At 48.6% G+C, this 16,565-nt stretch overlaps 1 protein-coding gene across 1 annotated transcript in view; it reads left to right on the forward strand.

Moving 5' to 3' along the window:
* Positions 1 to 5,873: 5,873 nt before the first annotated feature.
* Positions 5,874 to 16,565, forward strand: part of LOC104639305 (phosphofurin acidic cluster sorting protein 2) — a 72,717-nt gene continuing 62,025 nt past the window's right edge. The window contains exon 1 of the mRNA XM_075749535.1: positions 5,874 to 6,169. Within this exon, the coding sequence (XP_075605650.1) occupies positions 5,988 to 6,169 (182 nt within the window). The 5' untranslated portion in view covers positions 5,874 to 5,987. The remainder of the gene's footprint in view (positions 6,170 to 16,565) is intronic.

A 16,565-nucleotide genomic window follows, 5' to 3' on the forward strand; every position in this document is an offset into this window, starting at 1 on the left:
GGACTGTTTATGAGGGAGTGTAGTGACAGGACAAGGGGTAATGGGTTTAAGCTGAAGGAGGGTCGATTTAGATTAGATGTTAGAATTCTTTACTGTGAGGGTGGTGAGGCAGTGGAACAGGTTGCCCAGAGAGGTTGTGGCAGCCCCATCCCTGGAAGTGTTTAAGACCAGGTTGGATGAGGCTTTGGGCAACGTGGTCTAGTGGAGGGTGTCCCTGCCCATGGCAGGGGGGTTGGAACTAGATGATCTTTGAGGTCCCTTCCAACCCAAACCATTCTGTGGTTCTATGATTCTATGATTCCTAGTCCAGAAAAAAACAGCAATCTCCAGAACGGCTGAAAGATCAGGGGAACAAGGCAGCCAAAGCAACTTGCCTCCAAAAAGGAAAGGAGACCTTGAAACTCAAGCTGTGGAGAGCACTGTGAGGCGTGAGAGGGGAAGCCAACACAGAAACAAAAACCTGTATCTTTCCTGCTGGGCGCAGAAGTGCCAGTTCTCACTCAGTATCAGGGCAGTCTCTGGCAGGCTCTAGGGAGGAGCAAAGGGTCTCTGTCCACGAAGGCTCCCAGGGGCTGTGCTGGGGGGGGGAACCACAGAGGTACCCACGTGACAGAGGTAGGAGAGGGGTGCTAAAGGCAGCTACCAAGCAGTGGGGCTAAAGACAAGATGATTCATCCCTGGGCTGGAATCATAAAACCCCTGAGTCTTCACTAGAGGCTAGGACGGGAGGTGACAACATTCGTGTGGGAAGCAGTAAAGAGCTGCTTTAACGAGGCACATAAAAATAAGCAACCAGAGCAAGAGCAGATACGTGCTCCTCTAAAACATGATGCTGGAACTAGAGTGCCAGCCTTTGCATGTGGGTGCAGCTGTGATCAGAGACAAAATGGAAGGAAACTGAAGAGGGGCACACCACGGTTCCCAGGCAGATAGCTGCTCCCTGGCTGCTGCTGGCTCCAGACCTGGCAGGATAAGCATCGTCAGCTTACCCCTGTGCTGCCTAGGACACCTGCACCCCACTGTTATCACTGATGAGTCCCTGAAGGGCAGTGACTGCAGTGCACTCAAAGGCTGTTGGGAGAGAGCTAGAGAAATCTGTCAGTCACGTCGAACATCCTCAAAGGGGAACTGCAGGAACCGGGGAAGTTTGCCAGCAGGAAACTAGAAGCAGTAGCTGCGATGGGGAAAAGCTGGCAGTGGCCTGGGGACCATGCTGAGAGCTTCAACAGCTCCAAAAGAGCCTCGTGGCACCCAGAGCCTGGCCATACCGCAGAGGGCAAGAGGTGGCTGGAACTGACAGGTACACTTCAGAAAGGCAATTTTATAAAAACAAACTGGGAAAAGCTTCTGAATTAAGGCTCACAGGGTGCTGAAGGGTACTTTAACATTGCAAAAAGGCCTAACATGACCAAGGTGCTGGAAGGAGACAGCAGAGTGGAGAAGCAAGTGGGTATGCCAAGTAGAAAAACAAAGGAAAGAACATAGTCAATCCAGGTAACCATTTGTCAAAATACAGAATGGAGGGGATGGAGCTAAGCAATGGTGACATCCTTTGGGCTGTGGGCTGGGCCTCTGAGAAAATGGTGTCTATTGGAAAACCTTAATTTCAAACAGAGCCTCATGCAGCATCATACACCAGATGGAAATGGGTGCTACTACTTCTGCTGGCAGCAACTCAGAGGAGTGAAAGGATCATCACAGAAAACAGCATGACAAGGGGCACTTGGTACAAAGCTGCGGCAGCACGCACACTGGGCCCCCTCAACACACCCAGAGGGGAAGGCAGTAGCCGGTAACGCACACGGTCCTGGCAGCCTGGGCTCAAAAGGATTTTGAAAATCGAGGCTTGTGGCATTGAGCCTGCACCACATAAATCCTGGAGGTCCTGTGGGGCAGGGAGCCAGCCCAGCCCTCCACACGGTGAGGTACCCGCGTGGCAGAGCCGGGACCAGCAAACCAGGCACCGGTGAAGTGGCACTGTCCCCGGAGGCCGGGCTGGATGGGTGAGGGTGTCAGCCTGCGGGAACGGCTGTTTGTGCCACAGCCACGGGGGGTCAGTGCAGACCTATGCAGCCTGCGCTGGACAAAGCCACCCCTGGCTCCTTGTCAGTGCTGGGGATGGGGGGGTGTGGGGTGTGGTGTGACCGGCAGTATCTGCCTGTCGCACCCAGGCCCTGGGGCCGGAGTCACCTCCCCCCCGCCCCCGAGCATCCTCCATATACCCTCCAGCCCCAGCCATAGTCAGAGCACCCCCAAGACCATTGGGGTGAGCTCCTCTCAGCTCTGCATTGCCCAAGGCACAGCCAAATACACCTGCGCTGGGCCTGGTGCCCCTTCCCATCACTCTGGGCTGGGGCTGCAGGCAGCAGGGGTCCGCAGGTTGTGGTCACAAGGGAGAAAACATGGCTTTGCACCACAAAAGGTGCTCCTACAGCTAAAACCAAGGCAGTTTGACAGGGATATCTGTATCTACTCCTGAGCAGCTGCTGTGTCTTGCTGCACCTCAACCATGTCCAGGGTCCAAAGGCTATGGTGACACATGGCTCTTCCAGGAACAGTGTGGTTGAGAAAAGTGCTGGCCCAAAGGGATCAGGTGTCCTGCATGGATTTGACCAACACACATGGGGTACACTGTGGCGCCTTGTCTGCCAAGGACAAAGATGCCAGCTGCTACAAGGTCTCTAAACAGTGTTGAAGTGCTGGTGGGAGAAAAAAGGGAAACAAAAAAGAGGTTTTCTGGAGACGCATTTCAAGCTAGTTGCCTGGACGCTAAAGAGCAAGGGTTCCTTGACCGCTTTCCCTGATGTGCTCGAAGATCATATCCACGATGAAGCAAATCTTAGCTGGTGCTTGGCACACAGAAAGAGGAGGTGGGGAAGCTGCTGAATGAGATGATGACTCTACCATGCTCTGTTTAAGCTGAAAGATAACCAGGCTTTGGTACTTACAATGAAAAACACAGGAAAATTTTGACCCCAAAGACAGGGAAAAGCCACTGAGTGTGGAAGAGCACAGTTTTGGAGAGCTCATCCTGTATGCACCAAGTCAATAGGTAGGAAGAAAACGAAGAGCAGACCATGTAGACAAGCCCCCAAATAAACAAGGTGCATTAAAATAGCCTGAGAACAAATGCATAGATTCATCTGTAGAAAAGCCAGAAGGCCGAAACAAACAAGTGAGCTGCACTAAGGACAGAGGTACTGGAAGGGAACAGGCTGCAGGGAGAGAGCCAGAGAAATGCACCTCAATCACGCTGAACATCCCTCCAGGGGAAATGCAGGAAAAGGAGGAAGGTCATCAGCAAGAAACTGCAAGTGATGGCTGCGATGGGGAAAGGCCATTTGTGACCTTGGGATCATGCTGAGAGCTTCTACAGCTCTGGAAAAAGCATCACAGATGGTAGAGCATGGCACAGCCACAGAGCAGAGTAGAGGTGGCTGGAAGTGATGAGCATCCTCCAGGAAGGCAGGGGAGAAGCAGCCCTCCCAGGCCAGAGAGGTGGCCTGGGAGAACTGCAGGACTGCCAGCCCTTGGGGCCTGCCTGGAAGGCTACGTTCAGGGGCTGTCACTTCACCAGGCTGCCTTGGGCTGAGCAGGTAAGTGCCTCTGGCCTCCTGGAAGTGAGAGGGGATCCCCAAAAGCCTGGAGCTATTAAAGTACCACACTAATAGTTGGGAACAATGACTAAGACTGGAGGGCAAATGGATGAAAGCAAACAGCTGGGGAGGAACTGCAATGGGTTTTCTAGGGACAAATCAAGCCCCCAGATCTAGCAGGGTCCTCTGGAGCAGTCAGCTGCTTTTGGGGAAAGGCAGTGACAATACGCAGCTGAGATCAAGCTATGATGGGTAGAAATGCTGAGATAAGGCCAGGCCAGCATGACCATCACATGACTATCTCCTGCTGCAAAACAAGGTTTTCACATTCATCTGCAGAATGCTATGAAAATGCAGCTCATCCTTGATCCAGTTAGACTTCCACAAAAGCCTCTGCTAAGATCCCTTAGAAAATGCTTTTAGAAATCCAAGGCTGTCAAGGATGAAAGGAAAAGGTCCTCTCATGCAATAACAACTTGCTTAAAGGAAGGAAAAACACATCAAAGCAGCAAACAAGCTGTTTTGCAAGCAAGACAGGAGGTCTGGGCAACTCTGCTAGGATCAGTGTTGTTCATCAGATGTAGAAATGGGCCTAGAAAGAAGGCAGAGAGCAAGGTAGAAAAGTTTTATGATGGCTCAGTTTATTCATCTAGTCAAACTGAAAGCTTATATGAATACCTGTGTGTTACTGAGAGACTTGAAGCTCAACAGCAGATGAAAGATGTAGAACAGACAAATGCAAATAAAATGAAGAGGTCCAAGGGACAGGTTATAAATTAGACATCAGTATTCACAAAAGTGACCTTGAAACACTTATGGATAACATTCTGAAAACACTAGTGCTGTGCTCAAGATCCACAGTACAAACTGTGGATGTTTTACTGCTTTGCAAGTTTGTGCCGCTCCTGCTTCTCAAATCCTAATCCCTCCACTGGCATGAGCTGCATTTTAGAGTCTGTCTGGAATAACACACTGCATCAATGGAAAACTCTGTCACTACTGAGTGTATTGAATAGCTCAGGTCCTGCCATGGTCCCTGCAAAAACTGGAGGTTTCTCTCTATTTTGTGGTTTGGCCATGATTGACTTGGCCACTCCTTTCAGGTAGTTTTAGAATGAGGAGCACTGCAGCTCCCCGGTCTCTCTCTACCTCCTTTCAGGATCCCTCAGCCAGCATTGCCCCGGCTTTGATGATTTAGTACTGTTCCTTTCCCATTTTTCCAGAGGCAGCGCCATTTCAAACAAATCCTCTGCTAAGGGCCAGCTAAAGGTGAGGTCCAGCAGGGAATCCTTCCCACTTTCTGCCTGAACAGCACTGCAGCAACGCATTTGTTCAGCTACTGCACCACAGGCTTACCCTAAGCTCTGCCCCTGCACACCATGTCGGCCCCACAGATGCTCTGGGGGGTACTTGTTCCCAGGGGGTTTGAGGGAAGAGTGAGTTTTAGCTCTTAGCTTCCTTCAGCAAGGCTTGTCTTGCTTTTAGCTCCAACCCACCCAGCCCATGGGTCTTCATTTTCCCTGTTCTGGCCTTGCTCCTCCTCACATCCGCTCACTGACCTGCCATGCTGCTCTCCCGCTCCCAGCCATCCCTTCACGCGGCCCTGGCACCCCCCTCTCCTCAGCAGCCGAAAGCTCGCAGTCGCCGCTGGGGTTCTGGCAGACCTTTCCGCGACATCCCTCACCCGCCGCGCCCCCCGTAGCTCCCCCTCTGCCGGGCTCCGAACGGGTCCTCGGGACTCCCCTCCGCCGCCCCGGGGACCGGCCGCTGCTGCAGCGGGCGGCCTGGACGCCCACGACGGCGCCCCGGGGCGGGGGGGGGGGGGGGGGGGGGGGCGGGCAGCAGCGTGTCCCGGCCCCGCCGCTCGGCTCCCCGCTGCCATAGCAACCCCGCGAGCAGGCCGCGGGCAGGCGGACGCGCGCCCGACCGCACCCCTCAGCGAGCTCGCGCGAGCCGAGGCTGCTGTACTTTAAAGGGATCGCCACCACGCCCCCCCGCCCCCTCCCCAGCCGGAGCAGTGACGCTGTTCCCATTGGCTGGCCCCGCCCCGGCGGCCGCGTCCTTTTCCCTCTTCGATTGGCTACTAGACGCTCCAGCCCCCTCCCTCTCGGCTCCGATTGCCTGGTTGCCAAAGTCGCCATCCTCGCCCTTTCTCAGCTTCGATTGGCTCGTCTCCCGCCGCAGGCCGCGCCCTAGCCGCGCTCTGATTGGTTACAGGCCTCCCCCGCCGCGCCCTGCCACGCTCCGGTTGGCGTGCGCGGAACACCCGGACCCGCCCCGCCGCGCGAGCGAGCGGGCGGGCGCGCGCGCGCGCGCCGAGGCGGAGGCCGGCGCTGAGGCGAGGGGCTCGGGCCGCCCCCCATCGCCAGTGTCGGCGGCGGCGGCGGCGGGATGGCGGCGGCGGCGGCGGTCGGCGCGTTGGGCTCGGGCCCCGCCGCGGGGCCCCCGGCGGTGGCTGGCGGGGCGGCAGCGACGGCGGCGATGGCGGTGGCCGGTCCCGGGCCGGTCCCGGTGCCCATGAACCTCTTCGCGACGTGGGAGATAGACCGTTCGGCGCCGAGCTGCGTGCCCAGGTGAGCAGCGCCGCCCGGGGCCTCGCCGGGGGCCGCCCCGCTCCTCTGCGGGGGCCCTGGTGAGCCCGGGGCCGGTCGGGGCCGGGGATGGCACGGGCGGGGAGGAGGCGGTCCCTGGCCGGCCCCCCCCCCCCCCCCCCCCCCCCGCGCCTCCGGGCTCGGCGGACCCTGCAGCATCCCTGCCCCGCCGGGCTGAGCCGGGCCTGGGGCCGCGATCCCTCGGTGGTGGCCGGGCCTTGCCCCAGCCAGAGGCTGGATGCGCGGCGAACGTCTGTTCCGGCCGCCGTTCCTCCGCCGTGCCGCTCGGTGTGCTTCCAGTGGGAGCGGCGGCAGCACCGAGGACCGGCGGGGCTGGGTGTGCCAGCACCGGACCACGGCTGCGTTGACTCCATGTTGCGTCCTCTGGCTAGTGTCTGCTGTGATGGCCATGGAAGATCTCAGAGTGGGTTATGTCATCGTGGTCATGCTGTTTCTGAAAGCTGCCTCTTTGCCCCTGAAGGGAATGATGGCCTTACAGCCCGTCCCTTGAAGCCAGACAGTGGCCACTTGGCATCCACGGGCCCATGGGGTTACCTGTGTCACCTGCACTCCACACCATAGGTAGCAGCAAAAAGGTTTCACTGTGCAGCCAGCTGAACTCGCAGTTGTATCTCTGGCAGAGCTGTAAGACAAGCTGAATGATGTAAATGTTGCTGACTGTATGGTTAAGGGTATGTCTAGGCTAGATGTGCTTACGGGAGGATGCAAAGACTTGTCTTGGAGCCAGGAGGTGCTGGATGTGTTAATGAGCTAGGTGTCTTTTGTCCTGCTCATCTTATCAGACATTGATCAGGAGGTTTTCTCATGAGAGTTAAGGGGCAGATTCAAGAAGTCACTCTGGATCCAGCTATCTCTGGGCTGTGGTATGTTGTCTGCAAGTGATGTATTCAAGTGCTGCACAAAAACTACAGGAGTAAAATTCAAGAGGGGAAAATAATTGTTCCTGTAGGGCAGGAGAATACCAGCCTTTGTGAAAGAGCTTCAGACGGTGGATGTGTAGGGAGAAACTCTGATTGAGTGGCCAGATGGGTCATAATAGAAATGTTCTGAAATACTGTAAGCTAGTAGAGAAAGTCTGTTTGACTGCGGTGCCCAAGGAGGTTCTGAGCTGAGCAGACAGCAAATGGGGAGAATTTTGCAACATGTGTCCGTGAAGAGCCAGTGCACATTTTGATGACACATGCTGAGGCTGTTGTGTGGAGCAGGAAGCAGTGATTATTCTATAGCTTTAAAGTGGCTTGAGGTATTGTTTATTTGTGGGCAGGTTACTCTCAAGCTGGAATTTGGAAAGCAGGACAGAATTACCAGGTTGACTTTCTGCAGAAAGAATATAAAATGCAGATACAGAGCACGGAACTTAGTGATGGTGAAGCATGTGTATGTACATAGTCTTCACAAATGGAAATACTGCAAGAGCTATAGAGAGGAGGAATTGCTTTGGGCAAACCAAAGACAGGATGACTGGGAATAGTGAGAAGTGGGTTAGATGGGTGATGGGATGCCAGTGGATGAGCAGAAATGGTGTATCATCAGTTTGGAAGTTGTTTGAAGAACTGCTCTTTGACCCAATGAATCTTGTGCCTTTTCACAAGGACAGATTCCATTAGCATTGTGTAGATGCCTGTTCTAATGTACGAGGAGCTTTGTGTGTCGATAGCCATGGGGGACAGCCATCTGACATACCAGCTTGGAGGAAACTTCTGTAGAATGAATCTGAAGTTTCATCTCTGGAATGTCTTCAAATGTAACGGTTGTTAGGATGGGAAGAAGCTGATGGAAGCTGATTCTTCCTTCAGAGGCCACAGCTCTAACATGATGTGCTGCTATGCCTGCAGAGTCAGCAGGTTGTCTGGAGAACAGTCAGGCCACAGTGACCAGTGTGGGACTGGTGCTTCTGTGTTTTCTAGTCTTCAGCCAGCCCAAGCTTTCCTGAGTGAGCAGGTCACAGGTGGGCACCTATTAGGCAGGTATTTGTGTTCACTGAAACTAAAGGAAGATCAAGCCCCAAAGCTGAGTTGGGTTAATGGTGTATCTGTACACTAACCTGCTTGTATAATGTTTTAGTCTTGATATTATGGTCTTCAAGGTAGAAACTCTGCTGTACTGTGCCAGTGCCCAGCACAGGTGGTCTCTGGTCTTACTGTGCTTTGGGGGTGATAGCAGTGGCAAAATAGTATCCATCCAAGGGCAATAATCCTTCTCCCTTGGGCCTCTCTGTCTCTTACGCATGTGTAGTCTCAAATCTTCCAGCCCTATGCATAACTAGGGAAAGGAGAACTTTGCACTGATTTTAATGCTGTAGGATGTACTTTCTTTTTCTAGACTCTGTATCATAAGTTTTCGCTGTTCCTGTACTCCTTAGGTGTTTCATTTTCTGAAAATGCAGCTCTGGCTGCTGCAGGAGTGGGGCTGGGCTAGATCAGCCTTTGTGGGGTTGCTCTGTGTTTGGCCGTTAATGCAGGACTGTTGAGAGATTGTGTCCAGGCATTCGGGATTTCAGAGAGGCAGTCTGGGCCACTAAAAGTAGGTACCATAGAGTAAAAGCCCCAATGTACTGAACAGTTCAGTAGTATGATTCTGATGTGCTGTAGGAGGATCTTGGCTTTCTAAGATGAACTGTTGCCCATAATGGAAGTCTTCCCTGCTGAATCAGGAATGTGCCACTGAACTAAGTCCACATTTAGTTTTGGAAGTTGCCTTGCTCTCAGGATGGAAGTATCATCTCTCCTGCTGAGGTCTTTCTCTTTTTAGGGCCAAGTTGAGAGAGAAATCTGTGAACTCTTAATGCCCTTTCTATGAACTGGGTAAGCACAGCCTAGACCTAGCTGCCTTTGACTCAAGTGGCTCTCAGGGGAGGCAGAGCAGAATTTTCTGGGCAGTGGGCTATTATGCAGAGAGGCAGAAGGAAGTAAACACCTGGAAACCAAGCAAAATGCTCTTTGCATCTTCAGTTAGTCTACCCACTGGGATAGGGATTGTTGGCTTCCCATCGCGGTGCCTTAGAAGGAAAGCAGTCCTGATTGATTCATGCTGCAGAGTGCGAAGCATGCTTTTGCTAAAATAGTCAATCAATCAGCCTTAACTTCCACTCATAGTTGTCTCAGTAAAAGTCTTTATAGTGGTGTTCTGAGGCGGAGAAAGTGTCTTTATTGTGATACGATGCAAATAAGTACCCTTAAGGGTTGTAGCCAAGTTTTCGCTGTATGGAAGCTGCAGGAAATGAACTAGAGCTTTGCCAAAGTAAAATGTCTGTCTCCATCAAGGTAATGTCTTACTGTGTTTTCATTGTTTTGTTTGCTGATCAGGCAGTACATTTGGAAAAAAAGTGTTAAAGGACTTTGTGCAAACATGCTTGGGGTCTTGTTCTTTCCAAGTAGTGATATTTTTCAACCTCTGTTAATAGGACTGCTCTTCTTTTTTTTTTCCGCCTTAATATCCGAGAACCCATAAATGCAAGTTCTTAATTAGGAAACAAGATAAGATTGTGTGATTGTGTTCACTCTTACTCTTTTTCCATGACACAGCTGTTGTGTTCATTGTTGTGTGGATGTTGTTTCAGTGGTAAGTCATCACATTTCTGGTTAGAGGTGAGATACAACTTGTATTTTGGCTAATGCATCAATATTGTTGAGCTCAGATTGCAAAGGCAGATTCTACCTGTACAAATTATGCTGTGAATGGCTCTGCAAGGATTCAAATACACTGCATTTTGTCCAGAGTACCTTATATCCTGGTATGATGCATGAGCTCAAAAGCATTTCAAGCCCTGCTGCTACCCACACAGTATGCTCAAACACAGTGTCTACTGTTTGTGATAGTTAGAAAACCATTGACTTAGGTAAATGCATGTGGTTCATGCTCACTTTGTGAGACTGTGTATGTGCACCTTCAGGATATTATGTTTCAGAAGATGCTCTGAATTCTCTATCATTAAAACTTCCAAATGTGTGTTTTCGAAAGTTATAGCTTGATGAACGTCTTCTTGGAAGGAGAGCAGTTACTGAGAGTGCAACTGGAAATATCCCATAAGTGCCGGCTACAGTGATTCTTTGAAGTGAATGTTCTCGTCTCGGCAGCCCCGTTGTTCTGTTTGGGCAGACAGTATCTATTACCTGAGACTTCATGGAGAGTAGGGTAAGACTTCATTTGTGCAGCTGATTGCACGCTTTCCTTTGCCTCAGGTCCAGAAAGCCTTGCAGTGAGCGGTACATGTTGTACAGTACGGAGGAATGTGCTCTCCTCTGGTACAGCTGCATTCAACTGGGTTGGCAGCATCTCGCAGCCCCATGAAGTGGGCTGCTCTGTCAGCTGTGGACTCGGCTCTATTTCCTCTCTGCAAGGAGTATTGCCTGTCTTTTCTACAACCCCTAAGAGTTTCCTTTTCTGAAGCTGATTTGGTGATGAAGAGCCTCTGAATTGGGTGTTCCTTTAAGAAACAGTTATTCCAGCTGGAATAACATGTATTTATCTGCCTGAGATGTTCTTGAGTGGTTTCCTGGGTAAATCAGGCATTTTCATGGTAAACTTCCAGCCTCAGCAAAATCTGCTCTGTTTGAGTAAGCTACAGAGTTGCACCTCTGGGAATGTTAAATGATTCCAGATTGTTCCCTCAAAAGATGCTATGACGCCGTGACAAACCAGAGTAGCTCCAGACAGGGAGTGCTTGGGAGAGGCCACAGTTTCTTGTAAGGAAACAGTCTCTTATAACTGGTGATATTTGCCATGTTTGACTTATGATTTCCTTTTAGTCCTATATAGAAAACAAAATGTTCTAAACAGCCATTGGGTTTCTTATTATTCTTAATATTGTGGGCTTGGCTACAAGCCTGCAACATAATACATCTGATGTGTTGTCCACTATCTGTTGCTCTCTGTGGCTTGTTGCAGAGGAACGCGTTTGGGATTTCTCCTCTGGCAGTGTTATGTTTCCCTTCTGAGCATACCATAACTGAGTTGGTGTCTCCTATTCCTTCTTGCTGCTCATTAGTGGAACTCAGGACAAGTGTCCTCTGCCAGTATGATTGATGGGGAGGAGAGCTGTGCTCTTTTCAGAATATTAATAGTGACTTTCCTGAAGGCTTAATTTTATATGAAGTACCTGCCATGCTACCTCCTAGCCTTGCTTTCTAGTGTTTCATTCATTAGCTAGGCTGTGTTAGCTCAGTTGTCTGCTGGCTTATCAGAAATGTTGCACTGTTCTTATTGTGTTAGTATGATATGAGTGCTCATTCCGCTTCCTCCAGCGTATTCAGTTACTTATGATTGATTGCTAACAGCCAAGTAGTATGCGTATAGTGCACCCTCCTCTGGGATGGAGATCCCCTGACCTTTATACTGCCAAAAGAATAAATTGCTGAGCACCAGTATCTCATGTGGTTCCTGTAGCAGATCCATGCTTCAATGAAATCTGTGCTGATACTTTTACGTAATTGTTTGCAATGTAAAATGATTCTAGATTGAATGTGTGTCTCCAGTCAACTTCAGAAGTTATTTCCAAAAAAGAGCCAGAGGTGAGAAACATACTGCGTTTTATGCATGCCAGATGAGCATCTAGGCAAGGCTATTTTCTGAATACCTTGTGTTCTTATCTGGTCCAAACTTTCAGCATCCCAGCTGATGGGGAAGCTGTGCTTCTGTGTTGTTTTGGTTTGGGTTTTTTTAACGACATCAAAGCTGGTGGATACTGTTTTGGGAAACAAGAAGTGAGTGTCTTACTCCTCTGTGTAGGATGTGGCACCAGTAACCTATCTTTGCCTCTGGGGAAGCACATGGCTTAAGCAATACTGCTCTTGTGGTTAGAAGCCTCTTAGAAAAATGAGACTTTGGATACTTCAATATACTCATTGCAGTGGACCCAAAGGAGAGATGCAGTATTTCAGGTACCTTAACACATTGCAACTGTGGTTACAGAGACCACTCCCTGCTCTGCAGTGTGATTCAGCCTCAGTGCACGCAGCTGAAAATTACGCTGGCTTTTTCTGCAGGCCTGTTGCAATGCCATCTCCTTTGTAATTTACTGCCCACTGTCATCTCTTGTTCTCTTCCTGTCTCATGTAATCTAAGCCAGTGAGGGATTCTATTTAGTAAATAAAAACTCCTGTTGTATTTTGGCTGCTATTCTAGCTTTTCTAGGTTCTCCTTATTTTCCTACTCCTGCTGATTTTTACACTTCCACTGTAAATCCTTCTTATCATGCTTCTTATTCTTCAGTGCAAGCATATCTTAAGCAGCATGAGATGCAAAGCCAGTGCATGTAGGACCATATCCTGGACAAAAAATGTCCAGGTTCCATGCCCAGCTGTGTATTTTTTAACTCTTTTTCTGTGCATATAACTAAATTCTCATCAGTATAGGCAGTTTGGGGTGATGACATAACTCATGTCTTTGGTTCCATTTTCCAAAACTGAAAATTGCTGTTGTGCTGTTACAATGGTCGCAGGGTTAGAATAAGAGTAACACCCTTGAAAAGGGTTCTGCTACTCTTTTCCTGTTTTTTAATACCTTTTCTCTTCCAGGGGAGAAGATTGTGTTCACCCAAATCCTCTCATTGATTCTTCTGCCATCTGATTTTCAGTAATGGTTCAAGTAGTGTCTCTAAATCCCTATTATTTATATCAGGTTTTTTAAGATTTACTTATTTATATATTTTTAGAAGAGCTTTCTTGTATTTGTTCTGCATTTTCCTGTGTTGCTTCAGCTATCTTCTAGTAGTCCATTTATTTTCTACCTTATCAATACATCCACTTTCTTCTCATTGCTCCTTTCCCTCAAAAGCCTTGTGCACACCTATTGATAATTTTGGCACTGTTCTCACATTTTTCCTTGAGTCTGTTTTGCCTTTCACCCCTGTAACTGAGTAATCTTTAGTTCTGTATCTTATTTTTTCTCTTTTCAAAGTAGTTTGCTTTTTTTCTCAGAATTTAGGGACTATTGTGAAGCTGCAATGGCCACATCTTGCTCTTGTATGGCTTGTATTTTTCAGCTGGACTGTGTTCTTGATGTGCTTGGGTTGTTTTTTAATGGATTTTAGGTTTTTTTCACTGTTAATATCAGCTTTTTTTGTTTTTCTGAATTTTCTTTTATGTGCTTCCTTGAAATAGAGTCCCATAAGTTGACATTTCTTTCAGTCCTCTCATACCTTATGCTTGTGGCTGCTTGCCCCAAGTATTCCTTCCTTTCTTGTGTGCTTCTTTGTCAGAAGCGGACTCAGGATGTCCATTTGAATTTCACAGCATAGTGTATATATGAATAATTTACTAATTTTTTCCTTGATGTTTGTCAGGTCCCTTGACTTTTCAAGCTTTTTCTCTGCCTATTATATTCTGTAATCTTCAGTCAGACAAAAGGACAACATTTCCATTACTCTGCATTTATACTTTGTTCATCTCACCTGTGTATTGATGACATGTTCATACTTATTTGGGGATAACTTTATCTGTTGCAATATTGATTTGTGGAAGCATGGACAAATCATCCCTTATTTCAGGGACCTGCTCTACCCACAAGGATCTGAGCAGAGAACTGCATTATACAGACTCTGGTTATTAACAGCTTGTGCTGCAAGTGGATGAAAAGCCTACACACAAATTTACCTGTTTTGGTGAGAATCATTCTTTCAAGTGAAGAACCTTAACTGTGCAACTCTTTAGAATTAAACTTTTTTAAATTTTTTTTTTTTTTTACAGTTATGAAGAAGCCTCAAAAATGGATGCCCATGCTGGTTTACCACTGTCTCTCCCATGGGCCTGTATCACTGCTATTGTATCATTTCAGTCCATCCCCATGCACTATTCCCAGATCTATCTTACCATGATACCATGTTCCTGAGTCTGCAGGTAGTCAGATCTAAGGTGCTTGCCAGCTCAAGGCAACAGCAAAGGAAACAGATGGGATGTTTGGTGGGTTTGCTATTTCAGAATAGCAAGCTGTAACGAAACCTTAACTCTGCATTCATTGTTAGTAGGAAAGTTATTAGACTATGCGTTACCAAAGCTGCTGTATTGCGCGTGTTCCCTTTTTGTCAGCATGCATGGAGATCTCTACCAGGATAGTCTGGATGATGGAGGATGTTTTAAGTCTCTGTAGCAGGGTTTGCTAGACAAGTATCTATTGGCAGTTGAACAAATGCCTGCAGCAGAGAACTGGAGGAAGTTGGTGCGGATCAGTGAACTAACCTTGATCTCATTTCACCGGTTTTCCCAACTTGGCTGCATTGGCACATCTCCAGCAGACTTGAAGGTGTACCTCGGCAAGCTCTGCCAGGTAATGAGTGTTAGGATGTAGCCTGTTCTACATTCCCATTGGCACTTTCAAACTTGGTTGAAGGGTACTTGTCACTGTGTCTTAAGCACTTGTTCTCTTCCTCCTGTAGACAAGGATGCAAGCGGTGTTTTTGTAATCGCTCACTGCTTTGTGGTGGTTAATTCATTAACACGTTTCATTTTAGCCTGGAGACACAGTGAGCAAGCTGTTTAGCAACAGGTGTCATGGCAGACTGCTGGTGCTGTGGCTCCATGGAGGTGTGGTGCATTTGCACCTTACCATGCCATTGACTGCTGCTCTCAGCTAAGCTGGCAGTGCTGTATCTTTGCATCTTTTGTTAAAGCAGCCTTGGATTTGGGGACGGCTGGTGCAGCAATTCTGCTGTGGATGTAGACAGAAAAGTTCAAAATCTGTTATGTTTGTGAAAAAAAAGTCTGTGACGTTAGCCATACTAATGCTAATGCCTAATTTCAGCATAGCTAAAATGAGAGAAGATCAATGTGCTGCTGCAGACTTCCACTTCTTTACTGTCTGCCCTGAGATTGCTTTTGGGCAGACCCCAAGTTAACAGCTGGAAGTTCAAACGTGATGATCTTAAGTAAAGCAATGACCAGTTAAAGATGTGATGTTTCCCAAGTAATGCACACTTTCTGTTGCCTGTAAAAAATAATTTTTAAAAGTTTGCTGCAGCATGTAGCCTTACCACTGACCTCTGGATTGTTTAGTAAGCTCTTTCTAATGTTTCTAGGGAGGCTGTTATGCAGCAGCAATGAATTTGGTCACATGCTTTTTGTTAAACGAGTAACTTGTTTGAAAATAGAGCCGAAAGATGACCTTGCGGTTTGGACACCAAAGTAAGGCTCAGATTCAGATCCTGGATCTGAAATTGCTTGCTCTTCTTCTACTTCAAATAACCCTTTCCTTGCCTGAAGCCGTAGCTATGACTCATGTTCCTGTTCTCCCCACTTTGTTCCCAGCTGCTTGTTTCCATGCTGCAGTGTTGCAGTTTCCTTGTGTGTGCTAGAGCAACTGTGGAGTTGTATTGTAAAGCAGAAGTGATCTTGAGGTGTGGCAGGGTTGCTCCCAAAGCCAATGTCTTGCAACATGGTGCCAGTACTCATAAAGAAAGAAATTTGTCCTTCTTGGGAAAAATAAGCCTTGTAAGACTGTCCATATGCTATGATGTATTTCCCTGGGTTGGAAAGACAAAGCTGAAGCTAGAGGAAATGGCTGGGGATTCTGCTCTGACTTCCACAGACTGGAGTGCTGGGCTAGGAAGCCTGAGGATGCTCAGAAAGGGGTAACTGCAGAGAAACAATCTGAGAGCCAGCTCACTGGCAGGGTTTTCCTTGCTGTCTAATCTGAATGCTGCTGGCTGGGAATCCCCTGAACAGGCTCAGGGGAACTGGTGGAGTCTGAAGGAAGGTTTGGGGAGCAGTATGTGGAAATCAGTTGCGATTTTTTGGACTTTCTGCTGAGGTTTTAAGGGCTCTGTGCTGAGGAAAGATATTGCTCCTAGTAGCGGCAATTAATATCTGCATAGCTTGCGGTGGAGCATGAGAGAGGCTAATGGCTGTGTGACTGAGTAGCATGCTGTGCATGCTGGGACAGGCTGTCTGGGCAGATCCTAATGCTTCCTCAGGAGATGCTTCTTGACAATGTGCTTATTATCTGGAAATCAGCTTGTGTGACAGGAGGTGCCAGGAGGCTATGGCAGAGTCTTATGTCCTGTTGTGGTAGATGCTGCATGATGTGCTATAATGAAACGCTGCCTGTTCTGTGGGGGTTTTACTCCATGCTTTGGATAGACATGGGTGAGGGGGAAGCAGAGGTGAAGTGATTTATCCAACAGTTAAAAACTGGCAGAGATGGATTAAATCTTCCTTTCTGCCTGGAACCAGATCTTAACTCTAAATTGCTTCCTTCTGTGAAAGCACTGAAGTCTCACTGTAGCAAAGCCTGGGGGTTGTGGTTATATCACTGCAACTCTCCTGTGCACATGGTGGGGCAGCAGTTGTTTGGTATGGTTTGTCTTCATTTTTTTTCCCCCCCTCCCCAAATGTTTGGATATTGTAAATAACACTACAAATGAGCC

This window comes from Balearica regulorum, chromosome 3 (genome assembly GCF_011004875.1).
Source record: "Balearica regulorum gibbericeps isolate bBalReg1 chromosome 3, bBalReg1.pri, whole genome shotgun sequence".
NCBI lineage: Eukaryota > Metazoa > Chordata > Aves > Gruiformes > Gruidae > Balearica > Balearica regulorum.